Source organism: Oncorhynchus masou, chromosome 2 (genome assembly GCF_036934945.1).
Source record: "Oncorhynchus masou masou isolate Uvic2021 chromosome 2, UVic_Omas_1.1, whole genome shotgun sequence".
NCBI classification, from domain to species: domain Eukaryota; kingdom Metazoa; phylum Chordata; class Actinopteri; order Salmoniformes; family Salmonidae; genus Oncorhynchus; species Oncorhynchus masou.
The window spans coordinates 2106824-2119663 of NC_088213.1; the positions used below are offsets into that span (position 1 = coordinate 2106824).

General features: G+C 48.5%; 1 protein-coding gene across 5 annotated transcripts in view; it reads right to left on the minus strand.

Moving 5' to 3' along the window:
* Window positions 1-501: 501 nt before the first annotated feature.
* znf710b (zinc finger protein 710b) overlaps window positions 502-12840 on the minus strand; it is a 57394-nt gene continuing 45055 nt past the window's right edge. For 4 of the 5 annotated variants that reach the window (XM_064986683.1, XM_064986692.1, XM_064986698.1 and 1 more), the window contains 2 exons: window positions 5416-5587; window positions 502-1874 (listed from right to left, as the gene is read on the minus strand). In XM_064986683.1, the coding sequence (XP_064842755.1) occupies window positions 1684-1874; window positions 5416-5587 (363 nt within the window). In that variant the 3' untranslated portion in view covers window positions 502-1683. The remainder of the gene's footprint in view (window positions 1875-5415; window positions 5588-12840) is intronic. The other variant, XR_010457690.1, reaches the window with a different exon arrangement.

The window sequence follows — 12840 nt, forward strand, 5'->3', positions numbered from 1 at the left end:
CAATAAAGGTTGAATACTTACTGACTCAAGACATTTCAGCTTCTCATAAAAAATTCTACAAACAAATTCACCTTGACATTATGGAGTATTATTGTGTGTAGGCCAGTGACATTGAATCCATTTTAAATTCAGGCTATAACACAACATGTGTAAAAAGTCCAGGGGTGTGAAGACTTTCTGAAGGCGCTGTATACAGTGTGTCTAGTTGGATCTAAGATCAGAGTTATACTGCATCTGGCACGGCCTTCTGTCAAAACATAATGATTGGTGAATGATTCCATGGTAGGTAAGATGGTTCTGTGTAAAACTGATTTGAGTGCTGATACAGTTCCAAACCACAACTTAGAGTTTAGATCTGTCACTATAGTCTTTAGTCATGTCTGATAGAATATCCCAAGGACTTCTACACCAATCATGTCTGGTAGAATATCCCAAAGGACTTCTAGACCAATCATGTCTGGTAGAATATCCCAAAGGACTTCTAGACATGTCTGGTAGACCAATCATGTCTGGTAGAATATCCCAAAGGACTTCTAGACCAATCATGTCTGGTAGAATATCCCAAAGACTTCTAGACCAATCATGTCTGGTAGAATATCCCAAAGGACTTCTAGACCAATCATGTCTGGTAGAATATCCCAAAGACTTCTAGACCAATCATGTCTGGTAGAATATCCCAAAGGACTTCTAGACCAATCATGTCTGGTAGAATATCCCAAAGACTTCTAGACCAATCATGTCTGGTAGAATATCCCAAAGGACTTCTAGACCAATCATGACTGGTAGAATATCCCAAAGGACTTCTAGACCCAATTGTCAGTCTCAGAGTCACTTCTATCAGAGACGGGTGGCATGGATTGGCTGTTGAAGTGCATGTCCTGCCCCTCCATCAGGACAGGTCAGTTCTGGTTCTTAAAGAGTCCATGAACCCCCTCCCCGTGTCTCACTGCCACAGCACGCCCTAACCTTAACCTAGTCTCTCTCACTGCCACAGCACGCCCTAACCTAGTCTCACTGCCACAGCACGCCCTAACCTTAACCCAGTCTCTCTCACTGCCACAGCACGCCCTAACCTAGTCTCGCTCACTGCCACAGCACGCCCTAACCAAGTCTCACTGCCACAGCACGCCCTAACCCAGTCTCTCTCACTGCCACAGCACGGCAGCCATGTTGTCTGTTCCCCACCCATGGTCTCCTCTCCATTAACAAAAGCTGAAGAACATACACACATCCAGGTACTTTCCACAGGTGCTGGAGTTATAGGTAAACTCATGGAAAACAGAAAGGGAAACGCCACACTGCTGCTCATGCTCCCAGATATTTATTTATAACAATCTTTCCACCATTAGGTCCTGGATACCTGATGAAGACCTAAGGGTGGAAACGTTATAAATAAATATCAGCTGGGAGCATGAGCAGCAGTGTGGCATTTTCCTTTCTGTTTTCCCATGGTCTGTAGTTAGTCCACCAATAACCCATGGTCTGTAGTTAGTCCACCAATAACCCATGGTCTGTAGTTAGTCCACCAATAACCCATGGTCTGTAGTTAGTCCACCAATAACCCATGGTCTCCTCTACATTAACACATGGTCTGCAGTTAATACACCATTAACCCATGGTCTCTTCTCCATTAATCCATGGTGTCTAATGGTCTGTAGTCCATTAACACTTTTCTCCTACTGCTCAAGACGTGTTGTAGTTAGCTGTATCCTTCCCAAAGTTGTAATAGTTGTCCATGTCGTCCATGTTGGCCGTGGTGAGCTTGGTGAGGTTCTGGGAGCCTCCATTATCCATGTTGTTGTTTGCCCCTGAGGTCCCAAAGTCAAAGTTGTCCTCCTCATAGTGGCCCTGGCCCTCCATCTCAGGAAGAGCATCTGGGAACACACAGAGAAACAGGGCTGTTAGGGAGAGTACAGTGGTAGAACCAACCCCAACCCAGAACACAGTGGTAGAACCAACCCAGAACACAGTGGTAGAACCAACCCCAACCCAGAACACAGTGGTAGAACCAACCCCAACACAGAACACAGTGGTTGAACCAACCCCAACCCAGAACACAGTGGTTGAACCAACCCCAACCCAGAACACAGTGGTTGAACCAACCCCAACCCAGAACACAGTGGTTGAACCAACCCCAACCCAGAACACAGTGGTTGAACCAACCCCAACCCAGAACACAGTGGTTGAACCAACCCCAACCCAGAACACAGTGGTTGAACCAACCCTAACCCCAAACACAGTGGTAGAACCAACCCTAACCCCAACCCAGAACAGTGGTAGAACCAACCACAACCCAGAACACAGTGGTAGAACCAACCCTAACCCCAACCCAGAGGTTGAACAAACCCAGAACACAGTGGCTGAACCCACCCAGAACCCAGTGGTAGAACCAACCCTAATCCAGAACCCAGGGTTGAACAAACCCAGAACACAGTGGCTGAACCCACCCAGAACCCAGTGGTAGAACCAACCCTAATCCAGAACCCAGGGTTGAACAAACCCAGAACACAGTGGCTGAACCCACCCAGAACCCAGTGGTTGAACCAACCCTAACCCAGAACACAGTGGTAGAACAAACCCTAACCCAGAACACAGTGGTAGAACCAACCACAACCCAGAACACAGTGGTAGAACCAACCCTAACCCCAACCCAGAGGTTGAACAAACCCAGAACACAGTGATAGGACCAACCCCAACCCAGTGGTAGAACCAACCCCAATCCAGAACCCAGGGTTGAACAAACCCAGAACACAGTGGCTGAACCCACCCAGAACCCAGTGGTTGAACCAACCCTAACCCAGAACACAGTGGTAGAACAAACCCTAACCCCGAACCAAAAGGCAGTGTAAGAACAAACCCTAACCCCAACCCAGAACACCAACAGGATCACAAACAAAGTTTTAACAAACAGGATATACAACCACCAAGTCAGGCTACTCATTGACTGTTACTAACACTAAGCCTACAATAAGAAGGCTACAGGAATGGTAGTTAGGTGGCTGAATAAATAAGTGATGGATCGTGAGATGAGAGGAAGGAGAGGAGGGCCCTACCTTGTCCATTGGGGGAGATGTTCATGCTGGGTTAGGGTAAAGGGTTTGGTCTTAGGGTAAAGGGTTTGGTCTTAGGGTAAAAGGTTAGGGATAAAGCCCCACCTTGTCCGTCAGGGGAGATGTTCACGCTGGGTTAGGGTAAAGGGTTTGGTCTTAGGGTAAAGGGTTTGGTCTTAGGGTAAAAGGTTAGGGATAAAGCCCCACCTTGTCCATTGGGGGAGATGTTCATGCTGGGTTAGGGTAAAGGGTTTGGTCTTAGGGTAAAGGGTTTGGTCTTAGGGTAAAGGGTTAGGGATAAAGCCCTACCTTGTCCATTGGGGGAGATGTTCATGCTGGGTTAGGGTAAAGGGTTTGGTCTTAGGGTAAAGGGTTTGGTCTTAGGGTAAAAGGTTAGGGATAAAGCCCCACCTTGTCCGTCAGGGGAGATGTTCATGCTGGGTTAGGGTAAAGGGTTTGGTCTTAGGGTAAAGGGTTTGGTCTTAGGGTAAAAGGTTAGGGATAAAGCCCCACCTTGTCCGTCAGGGGAGATGTTCACGCTGGGTTAGGGTAAAGGGTTTGGTCTTAGGGTAAAGGGTTTGGTCCTAGGGTAAAGGGTTAGGGATAAAGCCCCACCTTGTCCGTCAGGGGAGATGTTCATGCTGGGTTAGGGTAAAGGGTTAAAGATAAAGCCCCACCTTGTCTGTCAGGGGAGATGTTCACGCTGGGTTAGGGTAAAGGGTTTGGTCTTAGGGTAAAGGGTTTGGTCTTAGGGTAAAGGGTTAGGGATAAAGCCCTACCTTGTCCGTCAGGGGAGATGTTCACGCTGGGTTAGGGTAAAGGGTTTGGTCTTAGGGTAAAGGGTTTGGTCTTAGGGTAAAGGGTTTGGTCCTAGGGTAAAGGGTTAGGGATAAAGCCCTACCTTGTCCGTCAGGGGAGATGTTCATGCTGGGTTAGGGTAAAGGGTTTGGTCTTAGGGTAAAGGGTTTGGTCCTAGGGTAAAGGGTTTGGTCCTAGGGTAAAGGGTTAGGGATAAAGCCCCACCTTGTCTGTCAGGGGAGATGTTCATGCTGGGTTAGGGTAAAGGGTTTGGTCTTAGGGTAAAAGGTTAGGGATAAAGCCCCACCTTGTCCGTCAGGGGAGATGTTCACGCTGGGTTAGGGTAAAGGGTTTGGTCTTAGGGTAAAGGGTTTGGTCCTAGGGTAAAGGGTTAGGGATAAAGCCCCACCTTGTCCGTCAGGGGAGATGTTCATGCTGGGTTAGGGTAAAGGGTTAAAGATAAAGCCCCACCTTGTCTGTCAGGGGAGATGTTCACGCTGGGTTAGGGTAAAGGGTTTGGTCTTAGGGTAAAGGGTTTGGTCTTAGGGTAAAGGGTTAGGGATAAAGCCCTACCTTGTCCGTCAGGGGAGATGTTCATGCTGGGTTAGGGTAAAGGGTTTGGTCTTAGGGTAAAGGGTTTGGTCTTAGGGTAAAGGGTTAGGGATAAAGCCCTAACTTGTCCGTCAGGGGAGATGTTCACGCTGGGTTAGGGTAAAGGGTTTGGTCTTAGGGTAAAGGGTTTGGTCTTAGGGTAAAGGGTTTGGTCCTAGGGTAAAGGGTTAGGGATAAAGCCCTACCTTGTCCGTCAGGGGAGATGTTCATGCTGGGTTAGGGTAAAGGGTTTGGTCTTAGGGTAAAGGGTTAGGGATAAAGCCCCACCTTGTCCGTCAGGGGAGATGTTCATGCTGGGTTAGGGTAAAGGGTTTGGTCTTAGGGTAAAGGGTTTGGTCTTAGGGTAAAAGGTTAGGGATAAAGCCCCACCTTGTCCGTCAGGGGAGATGTTCACGCTGGGTTAGGGTAAAGGGTTTGGTCTTAGGGTAAAGGGTTTGGTCTTAGGGTAAAAGGTTAGGGATAAAGCCCCACCTTGTCCGTCAGGGGAGATGTTCACGCTGGGTTAGGGTAAAGGGTTTGGTCTTAGGGTAAAAGGTTAGGGATAAAGCCCCACCTTGTCTGTCAGGGGAGATGTTCATGCTGGGTTAGGGTAAAGGGTTTGGTCTTAGGGTAAAGGGTTTGGGCAAAGGATTAGGGCATAGGGTTAGGGCATAGGGTTAGGGCAAAGGGTTAGAGCAAAGGGTTAGGGCAAAGGGTTAGGGCAAAGGGTTAGGGCAAAGGGTTAGGGCAAAGGGTTAGGGCAAAGGGTTAGGGGTTTGGTCTCAGGGTAAAGGGTTTGGGTTAAGGTAAATGGTTAGGGTAAAGGGTTTGGTCTCAGGGTAAAGGGTTAGGGGTTTGGTCTCAGGGTAAAGGGTTTGGGTTAAGGTAAATGGTTAGGGTAAAGGGTTTGGTCTCAGGGTAAAGGGTTTGGGTTAAGGTAAATTATTAGGGTAAAGGGTTAGGGGTCAAGCCCTACCTTGTCCGTCAGGTGAGATGTCCATGCCGTGTTTGACCTTCATGTGTCGGCTGAGGTTCCCCTTCAGGTTAAACTTGGAGGAGCAGTAAGGACACTTGAAGGGTTTGGAGCCGGCGTGGAGGTGCATGTGACCCAGCAGGTTGTACATTCTGTTGAACGACTTCCCGCACACCTGGGAAAGTCAAAGCACGAGTAACAGTATATGTTCATAATCGTGATCGTTTGGCTTGACAACATCAGGACATGGCAACATCAGGACATGGCAACATCAGGACATGGCAACATCAGGACATGGCAACATCAGGACATGACAACATCAGGACATGGCTATTAACTGTAGTCAGTCTTAGGGTAAAGTAGCCCCAGGACAATAAACGAGACGGCCTACAGGGAGGAGGTGAGGGCCTTCGGAGTGTGGCGTCAGGAAAATAACCTCACACTCAACGTCAACAAAACTAAGGAGATGATTGTGGACTTCAGGAAACAGCAGAGGGAACACCCCCCTATCCACATCGATGAAACAGTAGTGGAGAGGGTAGTAAGTTAAGTTCCTCGGCATACACATCACAGACAAACTGAATTGGTCCACCCACACAGACAGCATCTTGAAGAAGGCGCAGCAGCGCCTCTTCAACCTCAGGAGGCTGAAGAAATGCGGCTTGTCACCAAAAGCACTCACAAACTTCTACAGATGCACAATCGAGAGCATCCTGGCGGGCTGTATCACCGCCTGGTACGGCAACTACTCTGCCCACAACCGTAAGGCTCTCCAGAGGGTAGTGAGGTTTGCACAACACATCACCGGGGGCAAACTACCTGCCCTCCAGGACACCTACACCACCCGATGTTACAGGAAGGCCATAAAGATCCTCAAGGACAACAACCACCCGAGCCACTGCCTGTTCACCCCGCTATCATCCAGAAGGCGAGGTCAGTACAGGTGCATCAAAGCTGAGACCGAGAGACTGAAAAACAGCTTCTCTCAAGGCCATCAGACTGTTAAACAGCAACCACGAACATTGAGTGGCTGCTGCCAACACACTGACTCAACTCCTGCCACTTTAATAATGGGAACTGTTGGGAAATTATGTAAAATATATCACTAGCCACTTTAAGCAATGCTACCTAATATAATGTTTACATACCCTACATTATTCATCTCATATGTATACGTATATACTGTACTCTATCATCTACTGCATCCTTATGTAATACATGTATCACTAGCCACTTTAACTATGTGTGACGTAGAAGTCCGTCACTGGCCGCGGGCAGCATTTGGTTCTTTAACGCACACACATATTCATCACTCCTCCCTGCGCCATTATAAGATAAGTTAACAATGTGGGTCGACACACAAATTAATTGGGTTGGCTTTATAGTGCCTGTCCCAAATGGCTCATTGATGCATATGGGCATATTGAAAGATATTGTCAGTAGTGATGTAATGTTGTAAATGTTATGTTGTGATATTGTTTAAAACCGTGTTGCAATGTATATCCTTTAGTATGTTTAGTTCATGGAAAATGTAGGTTTGTATTGTTAATTGATTAATTAATTAGGGTTAATTGTTCTGAGGGGAGGGGCTAGCCCTACAAAAGGAGCCTCTCCTCCAGTCTCTAGAGAGGCAGTTTGGATTGAGCTGTGGATGGGGCAGCATTGTTTTTAAGCTGTCCCATAAGGTAGACGTTGATGGCAGTACTGTTGTTTTTTGTTCCGGAATCACTTGTAAATAAACACCTTTGCACAGAAGAACTTTTGCGGTTCCGCCATCTTTTTTATTTTGATAGAGGTTAGGTTATCCAGTTTAGCCTTCTGGCCTACTCTACGTGACATATGGTGGCAGTGGTGGGATGGCGTACCGCAAATCAATGAATTCCAAAAAGAGAGGTAAAGGAATGCGTACAGGATTGCGTTCTCAGCAACAGCATCAACCCAGACACATCAGCAACAGGTACAGGGGTTCCCACATACTTCTCAAGGCGCCGCTGGCGGCGTGACTTTCTGGGCCCTTTGGTTCCCCCCTCGCACAGACTATCACACAAGTCAGGCAAAGGTTGTAAACCAGCTTTGGCCTGGGCACGAGTGACAACTGAACATGCCATCTGAACATCAGACTGGCAAACTGACTGCCCATATAGCTGACCCCCCACACTTCCCAACAGATCAGAGAGTACAGGCACATCCCTCCCCAAAATCATCTCAAAAGGTAGCTTCTCCATTACCCCAACTTTGAGGAGGTATTTCTGACCCTGAATCTCAACTGTGAGATCAGCTGTGGGCTGCTGTGACTGGTCACCATGGACACATTGGATCAGTGTCTGATGACCATAATCAATGTCATTAACAGGTACATTACCTTTTCTGATCAATGACAGGGGATTGTCCAGTATGTCCTCCAGATGCGAGACAGGTTGGAACGGTACCGAGAGGAAGCTAGAGCAAACCTTCAGCAAGCCCAGAAGGTCCAGAAGAGAGGCTATGACCAGCACGCTCGCCACAGAAAGTTTGAGCCAGGACAGAAAGTCCTGCTCCTCCTTCCCTCGTCTACCAGCAAGCTCCTTGCGCAATGGCAAGGACCGTACCTAATTGGGAGGAAGATGGGCCCAGTGACCTACGAGGTGCTGCACCCGGACAAGGGTAAGAAGAAGCAAACCTACCATGTGAACCTTCTCAAGGCCTGGGAGGAGAAAGAGGAACTCTCCAAAGGAAAGTCCTTTCTGGTCCGCAGAGTAGAAGAGGATGAGTCGGATGGGGTCACAGAGGCATGGAAAGAACGAGCAGAAGTCATACTGGCTCACCTGGAAGAAGACAAGCAAGATGAGCTGAAGCAGCTGTTTGGCAAGTATCCGGCCCTCTTCAGTCAGAGACCAGGAAGAACCAAAGTCCTAGAACACGTCATTCATTTGAAACCTGGCCAGAACCCTGTCCGCCAGCATCCTTACCGTGTGCCTGAGAGGCTGGTGGTAGCCCTCAAGGAAGAGGTCCACACCATGATGGAGATGGATGTTGTCGAGCCATCTTCAAGTGAATGGAGCAGCCCTATTGTCATTGTCCCAAAGAAGGATGGCTCTTTGCGCGTCTGCATGGACTTCCGTAAGGTGAATGCCATCTCCCAGTTTGATACCTATCCCATGCCCCGCATTGACGACTTACTGGAGAGAATAGGTAGAGCTCATTACATCACCACATTGGATCTCTGCAAAGGGTACTGGCAGGTGCCCCTGGATGAACAATCCAAGGCCTACACTGCATTCCGGACGCCAATGGGCCTGTTCCAGTTCAAGGTCATGCCGTTTGGCCTTCATGGGGCCCCTGCGACTTTCCAGAGGCTGATGGACAAGGTCCTCCAGGACTGTGACGATTACTGTGCTGCTTACTTGGACGACGTGGTGATCTACAGCCACTCCTGGGAGGAGCACATACAGCATCTTAGCAGAGTTCTGGGGAAGATCCATGAAGCAGGCCTCACGCTTAACCTCCTGAAGTGTGAGTGGGAGAAACGGGAGACAAAGTACCTGGGTTACCAGCTGGGTAAGGGTGAAGTTCGGCCTCAGGTGGAGAAAGTGGAGTCCATCAGGAATAGCCCTCGACCCAGAACCAAGACACAGGTGAAATCCTTCCTAGGTCTGGCAGGGTGGTACCGGAGATTCATTCCACAGTTTTCGACCATCGCTGTCCCTCTGACCAACCTCACTTCGAAGGGGGCCAGCAACCCTGTGAAGTGGACTGAGGAGTGTGAGGAAGCCTTCATGACACTGAAAAAACGAATGTGCTCATTCCCTGTTCTCCAGACCCCTGATTTTCAGAAGAGATTTCTCGTGCAGGTGGACGCTTCGGCTGTAGGAATTGGAGCTGTACTGGCCCAAGGGGAGCCAGGAGAAGAGCTTCCTGTGCTGTACCTGAGTCGGAAGCTGTTGCCCAGGGAAACCAGGTATTCTACAATCGAAAAGGAGTGCCTGGCTATAAAGTGGGCCCTAGATAGCCTCCGTTACTACCTTCTTGGGAGGGAATTTGACCTGCACACGGACCACAGAGCACTGACCTGGATCCAGACCACGAAGCACCGGAATTCTCGTGTGACCAGGTGGTATCTGGAGCTCCAGCCCTTCAGGTTCTGTGTCCGTCACAAGGCAGGAAAAGAGAACGTTACTGCGGACTACCTATCAAGGCTCCCGAACATGGTCGCTTCAGGAGAGGAGGAAGGTAATGTGACGTAGAAGTCCGTCACTGGCCGCGGGCAGCATTTGGTTCTTTAACGCACACACATATTCATCACTCCTCCCTGCGCCATTATAAGATAAGTTAACAATGTGGGTCGACACACAAATTAACTTCTGTCTTGGTGCATGCATTTCACACTTGTCAATGTTCATATTTGAGAGATACAATAATTATTATACTTATCAATGTTGTGGATGAGCGCATTGTTTGTTTGTTCTGTTCCTCTCTCTCCAACTCTGTAGCTTCCGGGTATGCTGGAAAAGGACCCGAGCTAAGGGAATTGGGTTGGCTTTATAGTGCCTGTCCCAAATGGCTCATTGATGCATATGGGCATATTGAAAGATATTGTCAGTAGTGATGTAATGTTGTAAATGTTAGGTTGTGATATTGTTTAAAACCGTGTTGCAATGTATATCCTTTAGTATGTTTAGTTCATGGAAAATGTAGGTTTGTATTGTTAATTGATTAATTAATTAGGGTTAATTGTTCTGAGGGGAGGGGCTAGCCCTACAAAAGGAGCCTCTCCTCCAGTCTCTAGAGAGGCAGTTTGGATTGAGCTGTGGATGGGGCAGCATTGTTTTTAAGCTGTCCCATAAGGTAGACGTTGATGGCAGTACTGTTGTTTTTTGTTCCGGAATCACTTGTAAATAAACACCTTTGCACAGAAGAACTTTTGCGGTTCCGCCATCTTTTTTATTTTGATAGAGGTTAGGTTATCCAGTTTAGCCTTCTGGCCTACTCTACGTGACACTATGCCACTTTGTTTACATACTCATCGCATATGTATATACTGTACTCGATACCATCTACTGTATCTTGCCTATGCTGCTCTGTACCATCACTCATTCATATCTTTATGTACATATTCTTTATCCCCTTACACTTGTGTATAAGACAGTAGTTTTGGAATTGTTAGTTAGATTACTTGTTGGTTATTACTGCATTGTTGGAACTAAAAGCACAAGCATTTCACTACACTCGCATTAACATCTGCTAACCATGTGTATGTGACAAATAAAATTTGATTTGATTCGATTTAGTCCCTGCTACCAGTCCCTATTAACCAACCCCCAAGACCTAACTGTAGTCACTGCTACCAGTCCCTATTAACCAACCCCCAAGACCAAACTGTAGTCCCTGGCTGCTTACCAGTCCCTATTAACCAACCCTCAAGACCTAACTGTCGTCCCTGGCTGCTACCAGTCCCTATTAACCAACCCCCAAGACCTAACTGTAGTCCCTGGCTGCTACCAGTCCCTATTAACCAACCCCCAAGACCTAACTGCAGTCCCTGCTACCAGTCCCTATTAACCAACCCTCAAGACCTAACTGTCGTCCCTGGCTGCTACCAGTCCCTATTAACCAACCCCCAAGACCTAACTGTAGTCCCTGCTACCAGTCCCTATTAACCAACCCTCAAGACCTAACTGCAGTCCCTGCTACCAGTCCCTATTAACCAACCCCCAAGACCTAACTGTAGTCCCTGGCTGCTACCAGTCCCTATTAACCAACCCCCAAGACCTAACTGTAGTCCCTGCTACCAGTCCCTATTAACCAACCCCCAAGACCTAACTGCAGTCCCTGCTACCAGTCCCTATTAACCAACCCCCAAGACCTAACTGCAGTCCCTGCTACCAGTCCCTATTAACCAACCCCCAAGACCTAACTGCAGTCCCTGCTACCAGTCCCTATTAACCAACCCCCAAGACCTAACTGTAGTCCCTGCTACCAGTCCCTATTAACCAACCCCCAAGACCTAACTGTCGTCCCTGCTACCAGTCCCTATTAACCAACCCTCAAGACCTAACTGCAGTCCCTGCTACCAGTCCCTATTAACCAACCCCCAAGACCTAACTGTAGTCCCTGGCTGCTACCAGTCCCTATTAACCAACCCCCAAGACCTAACTGTAGTCCCTGCTACCAGTCCCTATTAACCAACCCCCAAGACCTAACTGCAGTCCCTGCTACCAGTCCCTATTAACCAACCCCCAAGACCTAACTGCAGTCCCTGCTACCAGTCCCTATTAACCAACCCCCAAGACCTAACTGTAGTCCCTGCTACCAGTCCCTATTAACCAACCCCCAAGACCTAACTGTAGTCCCTGCTACCAGTCCCTATTAACCAACCCCCAAGACCTAACTGTCGTCCCTGCTACCAGTCCCTATTAACCAACCCCCAAGACCTAACTGTAGTCACTGCTACCAGTCCCTATTAACCAACCCCCAAGACCTAACTGTAGTCCCTGCTACCAGTCCCTATTAACCAACCCTCAAGACCTAACTGTCGTCCCTGGCTGCTACCAGTCCCTATTAACCAACCCCCAAGACCTAACTGTAGTCCCTGCTACCAGACCCTATTAACCAACCCCCAAGACCTAACTGTCGTCCCTGGCTGCTACCAGTCCCTATTAACCAACCCCCAAGACCTAACTGTAGTCACTGCTACCAGTCCCTATTAACCAACCCCCAAGACCTAACTGTAGTCCCTGCTACCAGTCCCTATTAACCAACCCCCAAGACCTAACTGTAGTCCCTGGCTGCTACCAGTCCCTATTAACCAACCCCCAAGACCTAACTGTCGTCCCTGGCTGCTACCAGTCCCTATTAACCAACCCCCAAGACCTAACTGCAGTCCCTGGCTGCTACCAGTCCCTATTAACCAACCCCCAAGACCTAACTGTCGTCCCTGGCTGCTACCAGTCCCTATTAACCAACCCCCAAGACCTAACTGTAGTCCCTGGCTGCTACCAGTCCCTATTAACCAACCCCCAAGACCTAACTGTAGTCCCTGGCTGCTACCAGTCCCTATTAACCAACCCCCAAGACCTAACTGTCGTCCCTGCTACCAGTCCCTATTAACCAACCCCCAAGACCTAACTGTAGTCACTGCTACCAGTCCCTATTAACCAACCCCCAAGACCTAACTGTAGTCACTGCTACCAGTCCCTATTAACCAACCCCCAAGACCTAACTGTAGTCCCTGCTACCAGTCCCTATTAACCAACCCCCAAGACCTAACTGTAGTCCCTGCTACCAGTCCCTATTAACCAACACCAAGACCTAACTGTAGTCACTGCTACCAGTCCCTATTTGAGGCAATAACCAACCTGCAACACGAAAGACTAGGGGGCGTTTATTTCAGAATTCAAATAACAGTGTCCGAAACCCTCCCCTGTAGGCAAACACCAATGTTATGTCCAC